A 17203-nucleotide genomic window follows, 5' to 3' on the forward strand; every position below is an offset into this window, starting at 1 on the left:
TGGGCAGGTTGAATTCCCATTGAATGTCAGATAAGCGAGCACTGGCATTGAACGAACGGCGGAAATGGCCACAGACTTTCCTGGCCTGCCTCAGGAGATCTTGGAAGCCCGGGTATCTGCTCAAGAAACGCTGCACCACCAGATTCAGAACATGTGCCAAGCATGGAACATTTGTCAAGTGTCCCTGTCGGAGGGCGGAGTGAAGGTTTGTGCCATTATCACATACAACCATTCCTGGCTCAAGCTATTGTGGCGTCAACCATCTCTGAGCCTGCCCTTGCAGAGCTGACAGAATCTCTGCACCGGTGTGACTCCTATCCCCTAGACCAGTGGTGGCGAACCTATGGCACGTGTGCCACAGCTGGCACGCAGAGCCCTCTCTGTGGGCACGCGAGGAAGAAGAGCGCACATCCTATACGAAGTGTATTTCCTCCACATCGCACTCCCCCTCCCATAGAACTACATCTCCCACATGGCTCTGGGGCCAGGGGATGATGTATCTGGGATGGGCGTGGTCGAGACAAGGCGGTGCTGCCGGGTTAGATGAAGTCACATCGACAATGGACGCCAGAGCAGGGTAAGATTCCAATAGGCTGGTCTCACCTGCAGCCTGCTGCTGTTTATGGTCTCAGAAATTGCCCTCCCCACTTATTAGATACTCTGCTCAGGGCCAGTGACGGGGGTACACAGGGGAACGGTGTAGCAGGATGGAAGTAAAATTACAGGACGCTGCACTGTGTCTCTCCTTCCAGCAGCTGAAGGACAGCTTCTTCTCCTGCCAGCTTTTAGCAGCTGGAAGGAGAGACACAGTGCAGCGTCCTGTAATTTTCCTCCCATCCCTGAGCCCTTTACTATTTCTGCCCAGTGCTGCTACAGTGTGATGCATAAAAAAAAAAAAAAAATAGGAAAGTAGTCATGTGTAAATAGCATGACATTCCCATGTATACAGCACTATTTATATATAAATAGCTCGGCATTCATATGCAAATTCCACCCCTCCCCAGTTCCCACCTTTCTCTCCTGAATGGTGCCAGAGAAGTGGATGCAAACAGACAGTAGCAGGCTTGAGAGTCCTGCTTTCCACTGCAATGCTGGATGTTCCATCAGGTACAGCATTCATGTTTCTGTAATACTGGGTCAGCAGGAGGGGGGTTTAACTATTTGGAGTGCAAAGGTGAGCAGTAGGATGGGGTGCAAAGGTAGGCAAAGAGGCAGTGTGCAGAGGTCAGCAGCTTTGGGGGGGGGGGTGCAATAGTGAGCAGAGCAGGTCATGTAGAAGTAAGCAAAGAGGGGGGCTTTGGGGTGCAGAGGTGAGCAGCTGGATTGGGGTGCATTTGCATATAAAGCAGCCCTTTCTGTCCCTCTGAGAAGCAATCTGTGGTGGATCAATAGTCAGAAGGCAGTTGACAGGTGGCTAGGAGGTGATATATCACCTTCCCCCCCCCACCCCCGGTATTAACCCACTGGCACTTTGAAATAGATAAGCTGGTTTTGTGTTGCAGTTTGGGCACTCGGGCTCGAAAAGGTTCGCCATCACTGCCCTAGACAGACCAACTGAAGCACAGCATGGCATCTTTTAGCCTGACTGCTTACGTAGTCCCTTGAATGCTTAGGGAGCACTGCTGCTGCAGAGGAGAATTGCGCAGAAGAGGACATGGAGGAGGAGGAGGTGGTGGTGGTGGAGTAGCCAGATGTGGCAAAACCAGTACCAACTTTTTGGAGGCGTGGTGGCAAAACAAGCTCCAGCACCGAACCCTGTCCTGCATCTTTCCCAGCTGCCAGCAGAGTTACCCAGTGCGCCGTGAAAGAAATGTAATGTCCCTGTCCATGCCTGCTGGACCAAGAGTCAGCAGTAATGTGCACCTTCCTGCTGACCGCTTTGTCCAACAAGGCCAAAACACTACCTTCCACATGACGGTAGAGAGCCGGAATGGTCTTACGCAAAAAGTAATGCCTTTTTGGGACCTACCCCTGTGGTACAGCACATTCCACAAATTTGCGAAAGGGAGGCGAGTCTACCAGCTGAAAAGGCAGCAACTGTAATGCTAGCAATATGGCCAAGCTAGCATTAAGACGCTGAGCATGTGGATGGCTGGGACAGTATTTCTTTCTATGGTTCAAATACTGGGGTAGTGAAATTTGCCTGATGTTCAAATCAAGCGGGGGTGTACTGCTAGCAGATTGGATGCAACTCTCTGTGCCACTCATTGCCATACCATCATCCCTCTCAATGCTGGTATTTGAGAAGGCATGAGGTATAGTTGGGTTAGAGATTGCAGATGAGGAGCAAGGTGATGTATGCTTGTTTTGATATGGTGACTCTTTCAGGTGCTGTTGCCAACGGACTGCATGGCAGGTCGTCATATGCCTTGTCAAGCATGTGGTGCCCAATCAGCTGGTGTTCTGACTGCACTTGATCTGCTTTAGACAGATGCTGCAAACAGCAATGCTGCGGTATACTGCACAGGTGCTGAAAAAAGCCCTCACTAATGAACTTTTTAGAGTCCGCGGGGATTTTTCAGCACCTTGCACCTGTGGAGCTCTGTGCTGTGACACAATAGGTTGGCTACTGCTAGGCCTACCCATGGAGCACATCCTGCCTCGTTGCAGTTGTGCATCCTCCTCATTCTCCCCCCTCCTCCTCCTCTATATTGTCAGGCACTGAAGTACGGTCAGTGACCTCATCATCCCCTCCCTCCTCGTCACTGGAGCAAACTTGGCAATATGCTTCAGCTGTGGCAACATGACTGCTGGTCTCTTGTCCGTCATTGTCACCCCCTCTCTCTAGGCTCATGTTATTCCCTTCATCAACCTGGGAAACAACATCACAGCTGTCAAATTGCTGCGCATCCTCCAGGAGCATGACACTTACACTATGATCGACTAGTTTCGGTGACTCCTCTGTGCATGATGGTGGGGCAACAGAAGATGAAGCTGTGGAGAAGGAGCCTGTGGAACGGGCCGCTTTGGCAGCTGCAGTGGAAGGCAAACTACTGGTAGCGTGGGTGTCAGAGGAAGAGGAGGATGAGGATGGCTTATTGATCCAGTCCACCAACTCTTCCACATCTTGTGGATGAATAGCACGGGCAGCACCAGAAAGAAAGGACGGGTGCTCTGTCTGCAGAGGATGCACTATGTCGACTGTGACCACCATTTTTCACAATCAACACAGAGGCTGCTTGCCCTCTTTTCGTGGCTTGTGAGCATCGGCCTCTCCTTGTCGGCCTTTCGGACATGATGTTGATACAGATCAATATAGGGTATACGCAACTGACCAATAGATACTCAATGACCTGATATGATGTAATTGCTAGCCCTATAGATGAGCTGTGGTGGTTATAGATGTACGCAACTGACCGATTATCAATACTCTCACTGATATCTGATGTAATCTATAATCCTATAGATGGATGATCTGTCATCCCTATAGATAAAACCCCCACTGAGCACAAAGGTTACTGCTGTAGATCTCTGGAATGATGTGTATTCACACAGGTATGTGACCCCCTATAGATAAAACCCCAACTGAGCACAAAGGTTACTGCGGTTGATCTCTGGAATGATGTTAATAAAGATTTTAGAATTTTGCAGAAACTGACCGATAAACAATACTGGTACTGGTATCTGATGTATGAATCTATCCCTCACACAGGAACCTTGGCCCTCCCTATACTGTCTGATATGATGTAAAAAAATCAATCTATCCCTACCTCACACAGGAACCTCGCCCTCCCTACACTGCTAGGAATGTCTCCCTGCACCCCCTATAGATAAAACCCCCACTGAGCTCAAAGGTTACTGCCGTAGATCTCTGGAATGATGTGTATTCACACAGGTATGTGACCCCCTATAGATAAAACCCCCACTGAGCACAAATGTTACTGCCGTAGATCTCTGGAATGATGTGTATTCACACAGGTATGTGACCCCCCCTATAGATAAAACCCCCACTGAGCACAAAGGTTACTGCCGTAGATCTCTGGAATGATGTGTATTCACACAGGTATGTGACCCCCTATAGATAAAACCCCCACTGAGCACAAAGGTTACTGCCGTAGATCTCTGGAATGATGTGTATTCACACAGGTATGTGACCCCCTATAGATAAAACCCCCACTGAGCACAAAGGTTACTGCCGTAGATCTCTGGAATGATGTGTATTCACACAGGTATGTGACCCCCCTATAGATAAAACCCCCACTGAGCACAAAGGTTACTGCCGTAGATCTCTGGAATGATGTGTATTCACACAGGTATGTGACCCCCTATAGATAAAACCCAAACTGAGCGCAAAGGTTACTGCCGTAGATCTCTGGAATGATGTGTATTCACACAGGTATGTGACCCCCTATAGATAAAACCCAAACTGAGCACAAAGGTTACTGCCGTAGATCTCTGGAATGATGTGTATTCACACAGGTATGTGATCCCCTATAGATAAAACCCCCACTGAGCGCAAAGGTTACTGCCATAGATCTCTGGAATGATGTGTATTCACACAGGTATGTGACCCCCCTATAGATAAAACCCCCACTGAGCACAAAGGTTACTGCCGTAGATCTCTGGAATGATGTGTATTCACACAGGTATGTGACCCCCTATAGATAAAACCCCCACTGAGCACAAAGGTTACTGCCGTAGATCTCTGGAATGATGTGTATTCACACAGGTATGTGACCCCCTATAGATAAAACCCCCACTGAGCACAAAGGTTACTGCCGTAGATCTCTGGAATGATGTGTATTCACACAGGTATGTGACCCCCCTATAGATAAAACCCAAACTGAGCGCAAAGGTTACTGCCGTAGATCTCTGGAATGATGTGTATTCACACAGGTATGTGACCCCCTATAGATAAAACCCAAACTGAGCGCAAAGGTTACTGCCGTAGATCTCTGGAAGGATGTGGATTCACACAGGTATGTGACCCCCTATAGATGAAACCCCCACTGAGCACAAAGGTTACTGCCATAGATCTCTGGAATGATGTGTATTCACACAGGTATGTGACCCCCTATAGATAAAACCCCCACTGAGCACAAAGGTTACTGCCGTAGATCTCTGGAATGATGTGTATTCACACAGGTATGTGACCCCCTATAGATAAAACCCCCACTGAGCACAAAGGTTACTGCCGTAGATCTCTGGAATGATGTGTATTCACACAGGTATGTGACCCCCCTATAGATAAAACCCCCACTGAGCGCAAAGGTTACTGCCGTAGATCTCTGGAATTATGTGTATTCACACAGGTATGTGACCCCCTATAGATAAAATCCCCACTGAGCACAAAGGTTACTGCCATAGATCTCTGGAATGGTGTGTATTCACACAGGTATGTGACCCCCTATAGATAAAACCCCAACTGAGCACAAAGGTTACTGCGGTTGATCTCTGGAATGATGTTAATAAAGATTTTAGAATGTTGCAGAAACTGACCGATAAACAATACTGGTACTGGTATCTGATGTATGAATCTATCCCTCACACAGGAACCTTGGCCCTCCCTATACTGTCTGATATGATGTAAAGAAATCAATCTATCCCTACCTCACACAGGAACCTCGCCCTCCCTACACTGCTAGAAATGTCTCCCTGCACTATCTGACCAAAAAATAAAAAACGGCTCTGTCCCTGCCTGAATCGCATGCCTGTCCCTCTCTGAACACCGCACAATGACACTACACACTGCGGCTGCGCGAGCAGCCCTTTATGTAGTGTGGGGCGTGTACTTGGCCCCTGAGCCCTGATTGGATAAAGGCAGCCTAGCCTGCCTTTAGTCCAATCATGGCAGAGATCTGTTGATTGGCCAAAGCATGAGGTCAGGGTGCATGCTTTGGCCAATCACATAATGCACTGCATGCGCAGAGCATATGCAGTGCATTATGGGAAACTCGAATTTCCCGCGAAGAAGCACATTTGTTCGTCATTCGACGAACGAGTAATGTTCGAGTGGAACTTAGCCTCGACTCCAACTCGACGCTCATCCCTAACCAACAGCACATTTAAGCATGTTGCCCAGATGTGAGATCTGAGACAATGAACAGTCCGGCATCTTCGGTATGTTTATTTTATATGGGGATGGGAGAAGGTAAATTAGTGGGATACTCCTCTGGCTCAACTAGGTACAAAAACGAGACACTTGAGAAAAATGCCTTTCAGCGCTGACTTGATGCCAGCTGAATGCCGACCAACGCTTGCTGGCGCTTGCAATGACTGACTTGCTGCACTGTACTGAAGACCGACTTCTGACACTCTGGTTAGCTCAAAAGTCCTTGACACTGCTCCCTCCAGTCCTTCCTGACTGAGGTAGCCTCTTGTAATGCTGCTGCAATTCTTAACACTGTACACACTGCACTGTACACTCTGCACTTCAGGGCCCAACTACTGGCACCCCCTTTGACCTTCAGGGTCAACTCTGGCCCCACCTTTCTTTGCTCTTGCACTGGCTAGCTAGCGCCTGGATCCCTCTGACCCTCTCCAGAGTGGTCCCTTCTCATTAGGCAGACCCCCAGGGGCAGTTTGCAGTACTCACGACGGGGAATGCTTTCCTGAAACTCGTCCCCTCAGCTCCGCTGGTCCTCAGCACACCGGATCCTCTCTGCAGCTCAGCTCAGCCCTCTGTCCCCTCAAGCAAGCCGCCTGGGATACCCGATTCTTCCTGTCAGGAGAGACAGCCGTACTGTCCCACCTGGGACTCTGCTTCCCACCAAAGACGCTGTGTCATGTGCTCCCCTCAAACTTATACCCTCCCCCAGAATGCTGTGCGGCATAATCTGCCCTTCTGGGATAGATACAAGCCTGGGTGTGCCATTGGCAGGGTTTCCTCCATTGTCCAATGAGAGCCCTCATTGAGCACAGTGGGGAGACTCCCCAGTCTCAACAGCCACACCTGGGAACCATGACAACCTAGCTGAAAATCATGGCCTTGCTGATAAGCAGACAAGGCATACTACACTTTACCTAGCACCTACCTTATAGGGTGCTACATATGTCTTTATCTTTTAGAATTCAAATAAGAAGAAAAAGGAAAAAATTTAATTTGTAGTAAATATCCAGAATTGTTTTTTTTTTTTCATAATGATCCCAGTCTCAGATATTCATCCTAAAATGTGATCAGTAAAGTCTCTGGAGTACACGGAGATCACTGGAATATGATGTGTCCTGTCAAAGCCCAAAGACAAAGTTCATCTTTATTTTTAGAAGAGGTGGGACGCACCCAGGAGAATATGATTCTTTGTGTGCAGAAACCTCACACAGTGCCCCCCACAGCTCCTCCTCCCAATGTCCCTCCAATCAGAGTCAGAGAATCCTATGACATGACACTGACAACACAGCTCCTCCTTCCAATGTCTCCAATCAGAGTCAGAATATCCTTTGACATGACACTGACCATACAGCTCCTCCTCCCAATGTCCCTCCAATCAGGGTGAGAGAATCCTATGACACAGAGGCGTAACTAGAACCTTCAGGGCCCCAGAGTAAGAAACCTTAAAGGGCCCCCCTGAGCCCCGGCCAGGGCCCTTCCCACTTATCCCGGGGCTGGAGGGCAGCAGGACCTGGATAGGAGGGCAGCGGGGGTGACACATAGAGGAACAAATCCCCTCAATTTTCCTCCTGCAGCCACGAGAGGAGGAGAACTCGGCTTTTAGCAGCTGCAGGAGAAAAATGGAGGGATTTGTTCCTCTATATGCCGACCCCCCCCCCCTTATCCAGATTTACAGGGGGAACACATGGGCCACAACAATTGCGACCCCTTTAGTTATGCTCCTGGGATGAGTGGCAGTGGTGGTGGTGGGGGATGGGATCAGTGGCAGCAGTGGTGGTGGGGGGATGGGATGATTGGCAGCTGAGGTGGAGGGGGGGTTGGAATGGGATAAGTGGCAGCGGCGGTGGGATGGGATGAGTGGCAGCGGTGGGGGGGGGGGTGGAATGAGTGGCAGGGGTGGTGGGGGGATGGGATGGAATGAGATAAGTGGTGGGGGTTGGGGGGGTAATGGGATGGGATCAGTGGCAGCAGTGGTGGTGGTGGTGGGGGGTGGGATGAGTGGCAGCAGTGAGGGGGAGATGGGAGCAGTGGTGGTGGGGGGATAGGAGGAGTGGCAGTGGTGAGGGGGGCATGGGATCATTGGCAAGGGTGGTGGTTGGGGGGATGGAATGGGATGAGTGGTAGCAGTGGTGGGGGGGATGGATTCAGTGGCAGCAAAGGTGCTGGTGTGGGGGGGGGGAGGGAATATCGGTGGCAGCGGTGGTGGTGGGGGGTGGCATGAGTGGCAGCAGTGAGGGGGAGATGGGAGCAGTGGTGGGGGGGGATGGGATGAGTGGCAGTGGTGAGGGGGGCATGGAAACAGTGGCAAGGGTGGTGGTTGGGGGGGGATAGAATGGGATGAGTGGTAGCAGTGGTGGGGGAGATGGATTCAGTGGCAGCAAAGGTGCTGGTGGGGGGGGGGGACAGTGGCAGCAGTGGTGTGTGGGGGGGAGGGGGGAATCAGTGCCACTCACTTGCAGATCAGTCGGTCCCTCCTCCTGGCTAGGTCTCTTCGGCTTTCTTCCTGTGTCTCCGGTAACTCCTATCCTATCATGGGGTCTCCTCACACGGTGAAGAGCTCCTCCCCCTTCACTCTACTGGCCCAGCCTGGGTCAGCTGATTTTCCTTTTCAGTCTCCCGACATTTTATCTCCCTACCCTAATGAACTCAATGGGCAGGCAGAGAGGATGGGCGTAGCCTGTGTGTCGGTGAGTGCCGGTGACTGTGGGCGGAGAGGAGGGGCGGTGCGAGGACTGTGTGCCTGTGAGAGTGCATGTTAAAGCGGTAGTATCCCGCTTTTTGACACTTTTACCTACAGGTAAGCCTATAATAAGGCTTACCTGTAGGTACAAATAATATCTCCTAAACCGGCACGGTTTACGAGATATTTACAGTGCATGCAGCCGCTCGCACGAGCGGCGCATGCGCTCTGAAGGTCCGGGCGGACCTTCAGTTTTGTTTGCCGGGAGCTTGCCGGAAAATCACTCCCGCGCGCATGCGCGGGAGTGACGTCATCGCGGCTCCGGCCAATCATCGCGCCGGAGCCGTCTCTTCCGGGCCAATCACCGTGCCGGAGTCGCCGAACCCAGAAGAGACAGCGAGGGATCATGGCAGCGCCCGCAGCGATGTCCGGGGGTCCGTGTCGGGGCTTCGTTCTAAGGTAAGTTACACATAATGGGCTAGTATGCGATGCATACTAGCTCATTATGCCTTTTGTCTTGCAGGTTTTTATTTTTTATTTTTTTATAGGGTTTACAACCGCTTTAATGACCAGTGTACTATCTCCCGAGCAGCGGCGGGCGCCCCTACAGTGGTGGAACTCCAGGACCCCATCGCAAGTTGAGGTCAACATGCTTAAATGTGCTGTTGGTTAGGGATGAGCTTCAAGTTTGAGTCGAGGCTAAGTTCGACTCGAACATCGCTTGTTCGATCGTTCGTCGAATGACGAACAAATGTGCTTCTTCGCAGGAAATTCAAGTTTCCCATAATGCACTGCACACGCTCCGCGCGTGCAGCGCATTATGTGATTGGCCAAAGCATGCACCCTGACCTCATGCTTTGGCCAATCAACAAATCTCTGCCATGATTGGACTAAAGGCAGGCTGCCTTTATCCAATCATGGCTCAGGGGCCAAGTACACGCCCCACACTACATAAAGGGCTGCTCGCACAGCTGCAGCGTGTAGTGTCATTGTGCGGCGTTCAGAGAGGGACAGGCACGCGATTCAGGCAGGGACAGAGTCGTTTTTTTTTTGGTCAGATAGTGCAGGGAGACATTTCTAGCAGTGTAGGGAGGGCGAGGTTCCTGTGTGAGGTAGGGATAGATTGATTTCTTTACATCATATCAGACAGTATAGGGAGGGCCAAGGTTCCTGTGTGAGGGATAGATTCATACATCAGATAGCAGTACCAGTATTGTTTATCGGTCAGTTTCTGCAACATTCTAAAATCTTTATTAACATCATTAAAAAAAACAGAATCAAACTGTTTATTGAAACACAAAGCACAAGGAAATATACACTCTGGGACAATCACTCCCCCTTGGAGCCAATCCACACAAATATACACATCCCATAATAAGCTTACTCAAGGCAGACAGGAACAATAGAACAATGGAATACAGGTATTCAACAACAACAAACCCCCACCCCACTAGCAAGGGTCTATGACAGGCTTCTGCAATATCCTAGCAATCTGCAATATATATCTTTATATATTTTCTGAGGGACATTGTTCAGAAATATTATTGTCCCAAGTGAAAGAGCCCCTCACTCTTTCAACACAAACCACACATATAGAACTTAGGATAACCGGGGTAACACAAAAGGCTGAGTCCAGTGTGGTTGTACAGCGAGTCTGATTAGTGCAGACCAGACTGGAGTTCTTGGTCACCCTGTGCCCCTAATAGACACAGGGTGACTTACACATAAGAGGGACTGGGGAAGCGGGACAAGTAGTCTCCATACCTCCCTAAAGCAATCTGGGTTCCACAAGCCCCCCAACCAAAGTGACTCACGTTACACTGATGCTCTTAAGATGTGGGCTGAACCCCACGCCTCCTTACTATTAAAGTAGGGCTGTTGGACCTGCATTGTATGTAATATCAGAAACCTCAGCATTAAGTGGGGTTTAACTAAAAAGAGACCTGACCAGTGAGGTGAGGAGGATTCTGGGAATGTCATTTGATTTTACTATTTGTGTTCAAATCTAGAGTTTTCCTCCTGTGAAGTCTGGAGATCATATGACCATCACATTGCCTCCACCTCCCTCCCTGGTAGAATAGAGAAATAAAAAGAAGATTTGAGAAGTCACCAGAGAGATCATTGAGTTGCTGACAGGAGAGGTGAGCGGTGCTGGGAAGGACATCATGGAGAATCAACCGCCCCTCACATCACCGGGTAAGAGGAGACTTTATTGTAAAGGAGAGAGCAGTACGGAGGCTCCACCTAGATTCCCCATCATCTGATAAACACATAGAAACAATGTATTCAGTCAGTGTGTGTGTTTCCTACAGATGGATCCAGTAATGGGAACCCACCAGAGAGATGTCCCCGTCCTCTGTATTCCCGGGATTCCACACAGGAAGGTCACACCATCCCTCACCATCATCAGGTAGATGAGGGACAATGATTGGTAGTTCTGATTTATACACAGCATGTTTGTTACAATGAATGTTTTATTATATATTCAGAGTGGAATCCTCGGGGATGATAATATTGATGTTAAAGAAGAGTATAAAGAGGAGGATGAGGAGTATGGAGTGATGGAGGAGTTTTCAGAAGGACACAAGGATATGATGGAGCCACCTAATACCAGAAACCCACCAGAGAGATGTCCCCGTCCTCTGTATTCCCGGGATTCCACACAGGAAGGTCACACCATCCCTCAATGTTACAAGGTTGGTGGATTGGAGCATCTAGAACATGGACTTCTGGAGAGGATGTGTTTTTTTTTTTTTTAAATATAGAATATCACAATAATAAAGCTTATATCTTCCAGATGATATTCTCTCCCATTTTCTTGGTTTAGAGTGGAGATCCAATCGATATAGAATTTGAGGTTAAAGCAGAAGAAGAAGAGAGGTATGTGAGGGATGATCAGCAGTCTATGGAGGAGGATGGAATAACGGGGACATTTATAGAGGAGGACACTCCTACAGAGATCAGCACAGGTGGGTCATTAACACTAAATACATTCCTCCACCCATACTGCTCACTGATTGGTCCAGAGTAGGACGGGGACTGGGTGATATCAGCCTGTAATTCCCTGGTCACTTTCCTGAGCTTTGTTCCCCTTTCTGTATTCCTGTATTTCTCTCGGATAATCTTCCTTCTCTGTGCTGCAGACACAATTTATGTCTCTAGACTGGATTTATGGAGATTATGGGGTTCAGCTGGCAGCAAAATGTTGATGTTCCCCATAGGTGTTGCTTGACCTAGACATCTGGGGTATGTACCTTGGTTCTTCTGCCCCATGTCTGGGTCTACCAAGATCTCTGACAGAACAATTCTCCCGGGGTTACTTGCTCTGTTATTTGCTGGCTGTGCCGGGTGGGGGGCATATGTCTGTATAGTCTCACACCCAAGTCACTGAGTGCAGTCTCAGGAGATGGGAGGCAGCGGTGTGGGACCTCTGCAACTGATTAGTGAATCAGTTATAAAACTCTGGTCCGACCGCATCTGGAGTATTCCGTCCAGTTCTGGTCGCCAGTCCTCAGGAGGGATGTGTTGGAGCTGGAGAGAGTCCAGAGAAGGGCAACTAAACTAATTAGGGGATTGGAGGACCTTGACTATGAAGAGCGTCTTCAATCGCTCGATTTATTCTCCCTGGAGAAGAGACGTCTGAGGGGGGACATGATAGCAATTTATAAATATCTTAATGGGGATCCCAGCTTAGAAAAAAAGCTGTTCATTCGAAGGGATTGCATGAGGACTTGAGGGCATACAATGCGATTAGAGGAGAAGCGTTTTAACCTCAGGCAACGCGGGGGGTTCTTTACTGTTAGGGCAACAAGATTGTGGAATTCTCTACCACAAGAGGTGGTTTCTGCGGGTAGTATGGTGGCTTTCAAAAGACTCTTAGACTTACATCTCAAGGATCAGAACATTCAGGGGTATGGGAGATGATTACAGCCACACATACCTACACAGGTTGAACTAGATGGACTATTGTCTTTATTCAACCTCACCTACTATGTAACTATGTAAAATATTATGACTCCTGACCCCTGCACTATATACTCTATGTTGTACATTACATACTCCTGACCCCTACACTATATATTCTATGTTGTACATTACATACTCCTGACCCCTGCACTATATACTCTATGTTTTACATTACATACTCCTGACCGCTGCACTATATACTCTGTGTTGTACGTTACATACTCCTGACCCCTGTACTATATACTCTATATTGTACATTACATACTCCTGACCCCAGCACTATATACTTAATGTTGTACATTACATACTCCTGGTCCCTGCACTATTTTCTTTATGTTGAACATGTAGCACCCTACAGGTAGGTGCTAGGTAAATGTATAGTGGGCCTTGTCTGCCTAACAGCAGGGCTGTGATTTATTTGGTTAGGGTGTCAGGGCTTCCAGATGTGCCTGCTGAGGGGAGAAGTATCCCCACTGGCTCCTGTGAGAGGCTTCTCAAAAGGCAGTGTGGGAAGCCCAATCAGGGGACACATACAGGCTTGTAACTACCCCAGAAGGCAGATTATGCTGCTAAGGATTCTGGGAGTGGGTATAAGTTTGGGGGAAGTGCGTGACAGGGTGTCTTTGGCGGGAGCAGAGTCCAAGGAGGGAGAGTACGGCTGTCTCTCCTCCTGTCTGAGGAAGTGGATGTCTCGGGGTGTCGTCTGAGAATCCAGAGAGTGCTGAGCTGAGAGGATCCAGTGTGCCGAGAGCCTGCGGAGCGTTAGAGGGGTTCAGTCCCAGGAAAGCCTACACAGGTCGTGAGTACAGCGGATTGCCCCTGGAAGTCTGCCCGAGTCAGAGGGGACCACTCCGGAAGAGGTTTTGGGATCCAGTGCCAGCTAGCTGAAAGGGGGTACCTAAGTTGAGGACCCTGAAGTTACAGAGGGGGGGTACATAGTCAGTGAACCCCGAAGAACTCAAGGTTAAAGGGGGCACCTGCAGTTGGGCCCTGAATTGTACAGAGTGTGTCAGTTAACAGTTGCAGCTTTATGAAAATCTACAGTGTACTTCCTCAAGCCAGTGCAAGGCGGGAGGGGAGTATTCAGTGACTTTGCAGTACAGCAGTGTCAGTAATTCTACAATTCACAGTCCTGGGTCTTCTGGACTCAGAGTCAGTGGGCGTTGGCTGGCGTCAAGGAAGCACCAACGGGCATTTTTCCAGGATTAAGTCCCACTCATTCCCTTCTCCCATCCCCCTTTTATACAATAAAAGCCACAAAACCAAGATGCTGGAGTTGTCCATGTCTCAGTTCTCACACCCAGGGCCGCAGCTCACATGGGCTGGAGAGGTAATCGGTAACAATGGCAGACCCACATCAGGCCACAGGCCTGGAAAACCTGCTACATACATTACATACTCCTGACCCCTGCACTATATACTCTATATTGCACATTACATACTCCTGACCCCTGCACTATATACTCTATGTTGTACATTACATACTCCTGACCCCTGAATTATATACTCTATGTTGTACATTACATACTCCTGACCCCTGCACTATATACTCTTATGTTGTACATTATATACTCCTGACCCCTTCACTATATACTCTGTTGTACATTACATACTCCTGACCCCTGCACTATATACTCTATGTTGCACATTATATACTCCTGACCCCTGAATGATATACTCCTGACGCCTGCACTATAAACAGTACTCTATGTTGTACATTACATACTCCTGACCCATGCACTATATACTCTGTTGTACATTACATACTCCTGACCCCTGCACTACATACTCTATATTGCACATTATATACTCCTGACCCCTGAATGATATACTCCTGACGCCTGCACTATATACTCTATGTTGTACATTACATACTCCTGACCTCTGCACTATATACTCTGTTGTACATTACATACTCCTGACCCCTGCACTATATACTCTATGTTGTACATTACATACTCCTGACCTCTGCACTATATACTCTGTGTTGTACATTACATACTCCTGACCCCTGCACTATAAATCCTGGACTAAATAAGGAAGTGCAGGACTTCTTGTGTTGGGAAGATGGCAATGAGTGATGGAGGGGACACTCCTCCTATAATCCCCTCATCACTGTCACTCCTATAAAAGACATTCCCCGTTGTTTCCTCACTCTGTGACTAAGGTCCATGAATAAAGAAAGGATCTGGTAGGAGATCAGAGGACCCATTTACTAGTTACATTGAGGGTGGAATTGTAAGATCCTCAGAGACAAAGCTGCCTGATGTGGGCGGAGTCCTGGTTTAGGGGAACCAATCTTCTGATGTCTAGTAATAATCTTTGTATTTCTATTTTAGTACATGGACGGGAGATGAGGAAAACCTCAGAGGATTGTCTCATTTTGTCTCCAGACTGTAAAGTAGAAGATGAGGACATCACACAGTATAGTCCAGGAGAAAACCCGGCTACCTCAAATGTCCATCCGGCACCACACAGTGTAGATGGACCATCATACTCCTCTTATCCTGAGGAACCTCAGACCGTGAGGGACAGTGCCGGACCATTGTATTCCTCTTATCCTGAGGAACCTCAGACAATGAGGGTCAGTCCTGGACCATCGTATTCCTCCTATCCTGAGGATCCTCAGACTGTGAGGGACGGTGCCGGACCATCGTATTCCTCTTTTCCTGAGAAACCCAAGACTGTGAGGGAGGGTGTCGGGCCATCGTATTCCTCTTTTCCTGAGGAACCTCAGACTGTGAGGGACAGTGCGGGACCATCGTATTCCTCTTATCCTGAGGAACCTCAGACTGTGAGGGACGGTGCCGTCCTTACAACAGATAAGAGGTTCTCCTGTGCTGAGTGCGGGAAGTGTTTCAGTTTTAAATCCAATCTTCATGTGCATAAAAGATCTCACACTGGTGAGAAGCCGTATTCCTGTCCTGAGTGCGGGAAATGTTTTGCACAGAAGTCCGATCTTTCCAGACATCAGAGATTTCACACGGGGGAGAAGCCATATTCCTGTCTTGAGTGCGGTAAAAGTTTTTCACAGAAGTCTAGTCTTCACAATCATCAGAGCTCACACGCTGGTGAGAAGCTTTATTCTTGTCCTGAGTGTGGAAAATGTTTTTCACATAAGTCATATGTTTCCACACATCAGAGATTGCACACGGGGGAAAAGCCATATTATTGTTCTGAGTGCGGGAAATGTTTTTCATGCAAGTCACATCTTTCCACACATCAGAGATCGCACACGGGAGAGAAGCCGTATTCCTGTTCTGATTGTGGGAAATGTTATTCACACAAGTCTGGCATTTCCAAACATCAGAGATTGCACACAGGTGAGAAGCCGTATTCCTGTCCTGAGTGCGGGAAATGTTTTTCACAGAAGTCCACTCTTTACAGACATCAGAGATCTCACACTGGCGATAAGTCTTATTCCTGTCCTGAGTGTGGGAAATGTTTTTCACAGAAGTCCTATCTTTCCACACATCAGAGATCACACACTGGTGAGAAGCCATATTCCTGTCCCGAGTGCGGGAAATGTTTTTCAGAGAAGTCCAATCTTTCCAAGCATCAGAGATTGCACACTGGTGAGAAGCCATATTCCTGTCCCGAGTGCGGGAAATGTTTTTCAGAGAAGTCCAATCTTTCCAAGCATCAGAGATCTCACACGGGGGAGAAGCCGTATTCCTGTCCTGAGTGAGGGAAATGTTCCTCACTGAAGTCCTGTCTTCCTGTACATCAGGGGTCCCACGCAACCCTGGAGGTGTATTAGTGCCTTGAGTGCGGGAAATGTCTTCTATATGAATGTTGGTGGACATGTGGGGAAGAAGCACACCCTGATATACACGTCAGATATACTCCATGGCTGATCTTCATCATGTAAGAAACACTTCATAAGGAGATCAGAGATCACCAAAGACATGGATGAAGTGTTGTCTCGTGTTGGCAATTGATAGCAGGAGAAAAATAAAAATGGAGTCCTTACCTTTCATTGGCTGAGTACATTTTGTGCGGGAAGATTTCACAAACACTTACAGATCTGGTTGTTATAAATGTGTTGATGAAATGTGACCCGCATTCCCCCAGTCATGGTGAATTGGGATTTCCTATAAAGGTCAATTCCATCTGGTGGCCATAATGTGCTTTCCTGACAGATGTCAATGGCAGCATACGTTTGGGTAGCCTCGCCCTCGTTCCTCCCCCATGAGACCCCACCCCATAAATGTTCAGGATAAGCCAATGGCTGCATTCCTTTTTTGTCCTCCTCACTTATAGGACCATTTTTGTATGAAGTTTTCCTACCTATTGGAAGTATTTTTGGGCGGGTCTGGTGCTGGGCAGCTGTGCGGGATGTCAGGAGCTTCCTTTGGTATCCAGAAGTCTTCCAGGATGTCCCAAGTGGTCATTGAGTCCCCAGCTATCAGCAGGGTGGTGTTATGGCACACATATGTAGAGGATCCATGCCTGGAGAGTGGGCCCTGCCATCGGCGGCCATTTGCATTGGCTGGGAGCCCAGCTGT

General features: G+C 48.6%; 2 protein-coding genes across 2 annotated transcripts in view; both read left to right on the plus strand.

The window, feature by feature from the left end:
* The window catches only part of LOC309550255 (uncharacterized protein), a gene marked incomplete at both ends in the record, with an annotated part of 88961 nt that overhangs the window by 43005 nt on the left and 28753 nt on the right, over window positions 1–17203 (plus strand). The window contains one exon of the mRNA XM_082250663.1: window positions 15838–16295. Within this exon, the coding sequence (XP_082106789.1) occupies window positions 15838–16295 (458 nt within the window). The remainder of the gene's footprint in view (window positions 1–15837; window positions 16296–17203) is intronic.
* The window catches only part of LOC309550256 (gastrula zinc finger protein XlCGF66.1-like), a gene marked incomplete at its 3' end in the record, with an annotated part of 56450 nt that overhangs the window by 6300 nt on the left and 32947 nt on the right, over window positions 1–17203 (plus strand). The window lies entirely within an intron of this gene.

The sequence above is a fragment of the Pelophylax lessonae genome, assembly GCF_965119305.1.
Source record: "Pelophylax lessonae genome assembly, chromosome: 3".
Classification (NCBI taxonomy): domain Eukaryota; kingdom Metazoa; phylum Chordata; class Amphibia; order Anura; family Ranidae; genus Pelophylax; species Pelophylax lessonae.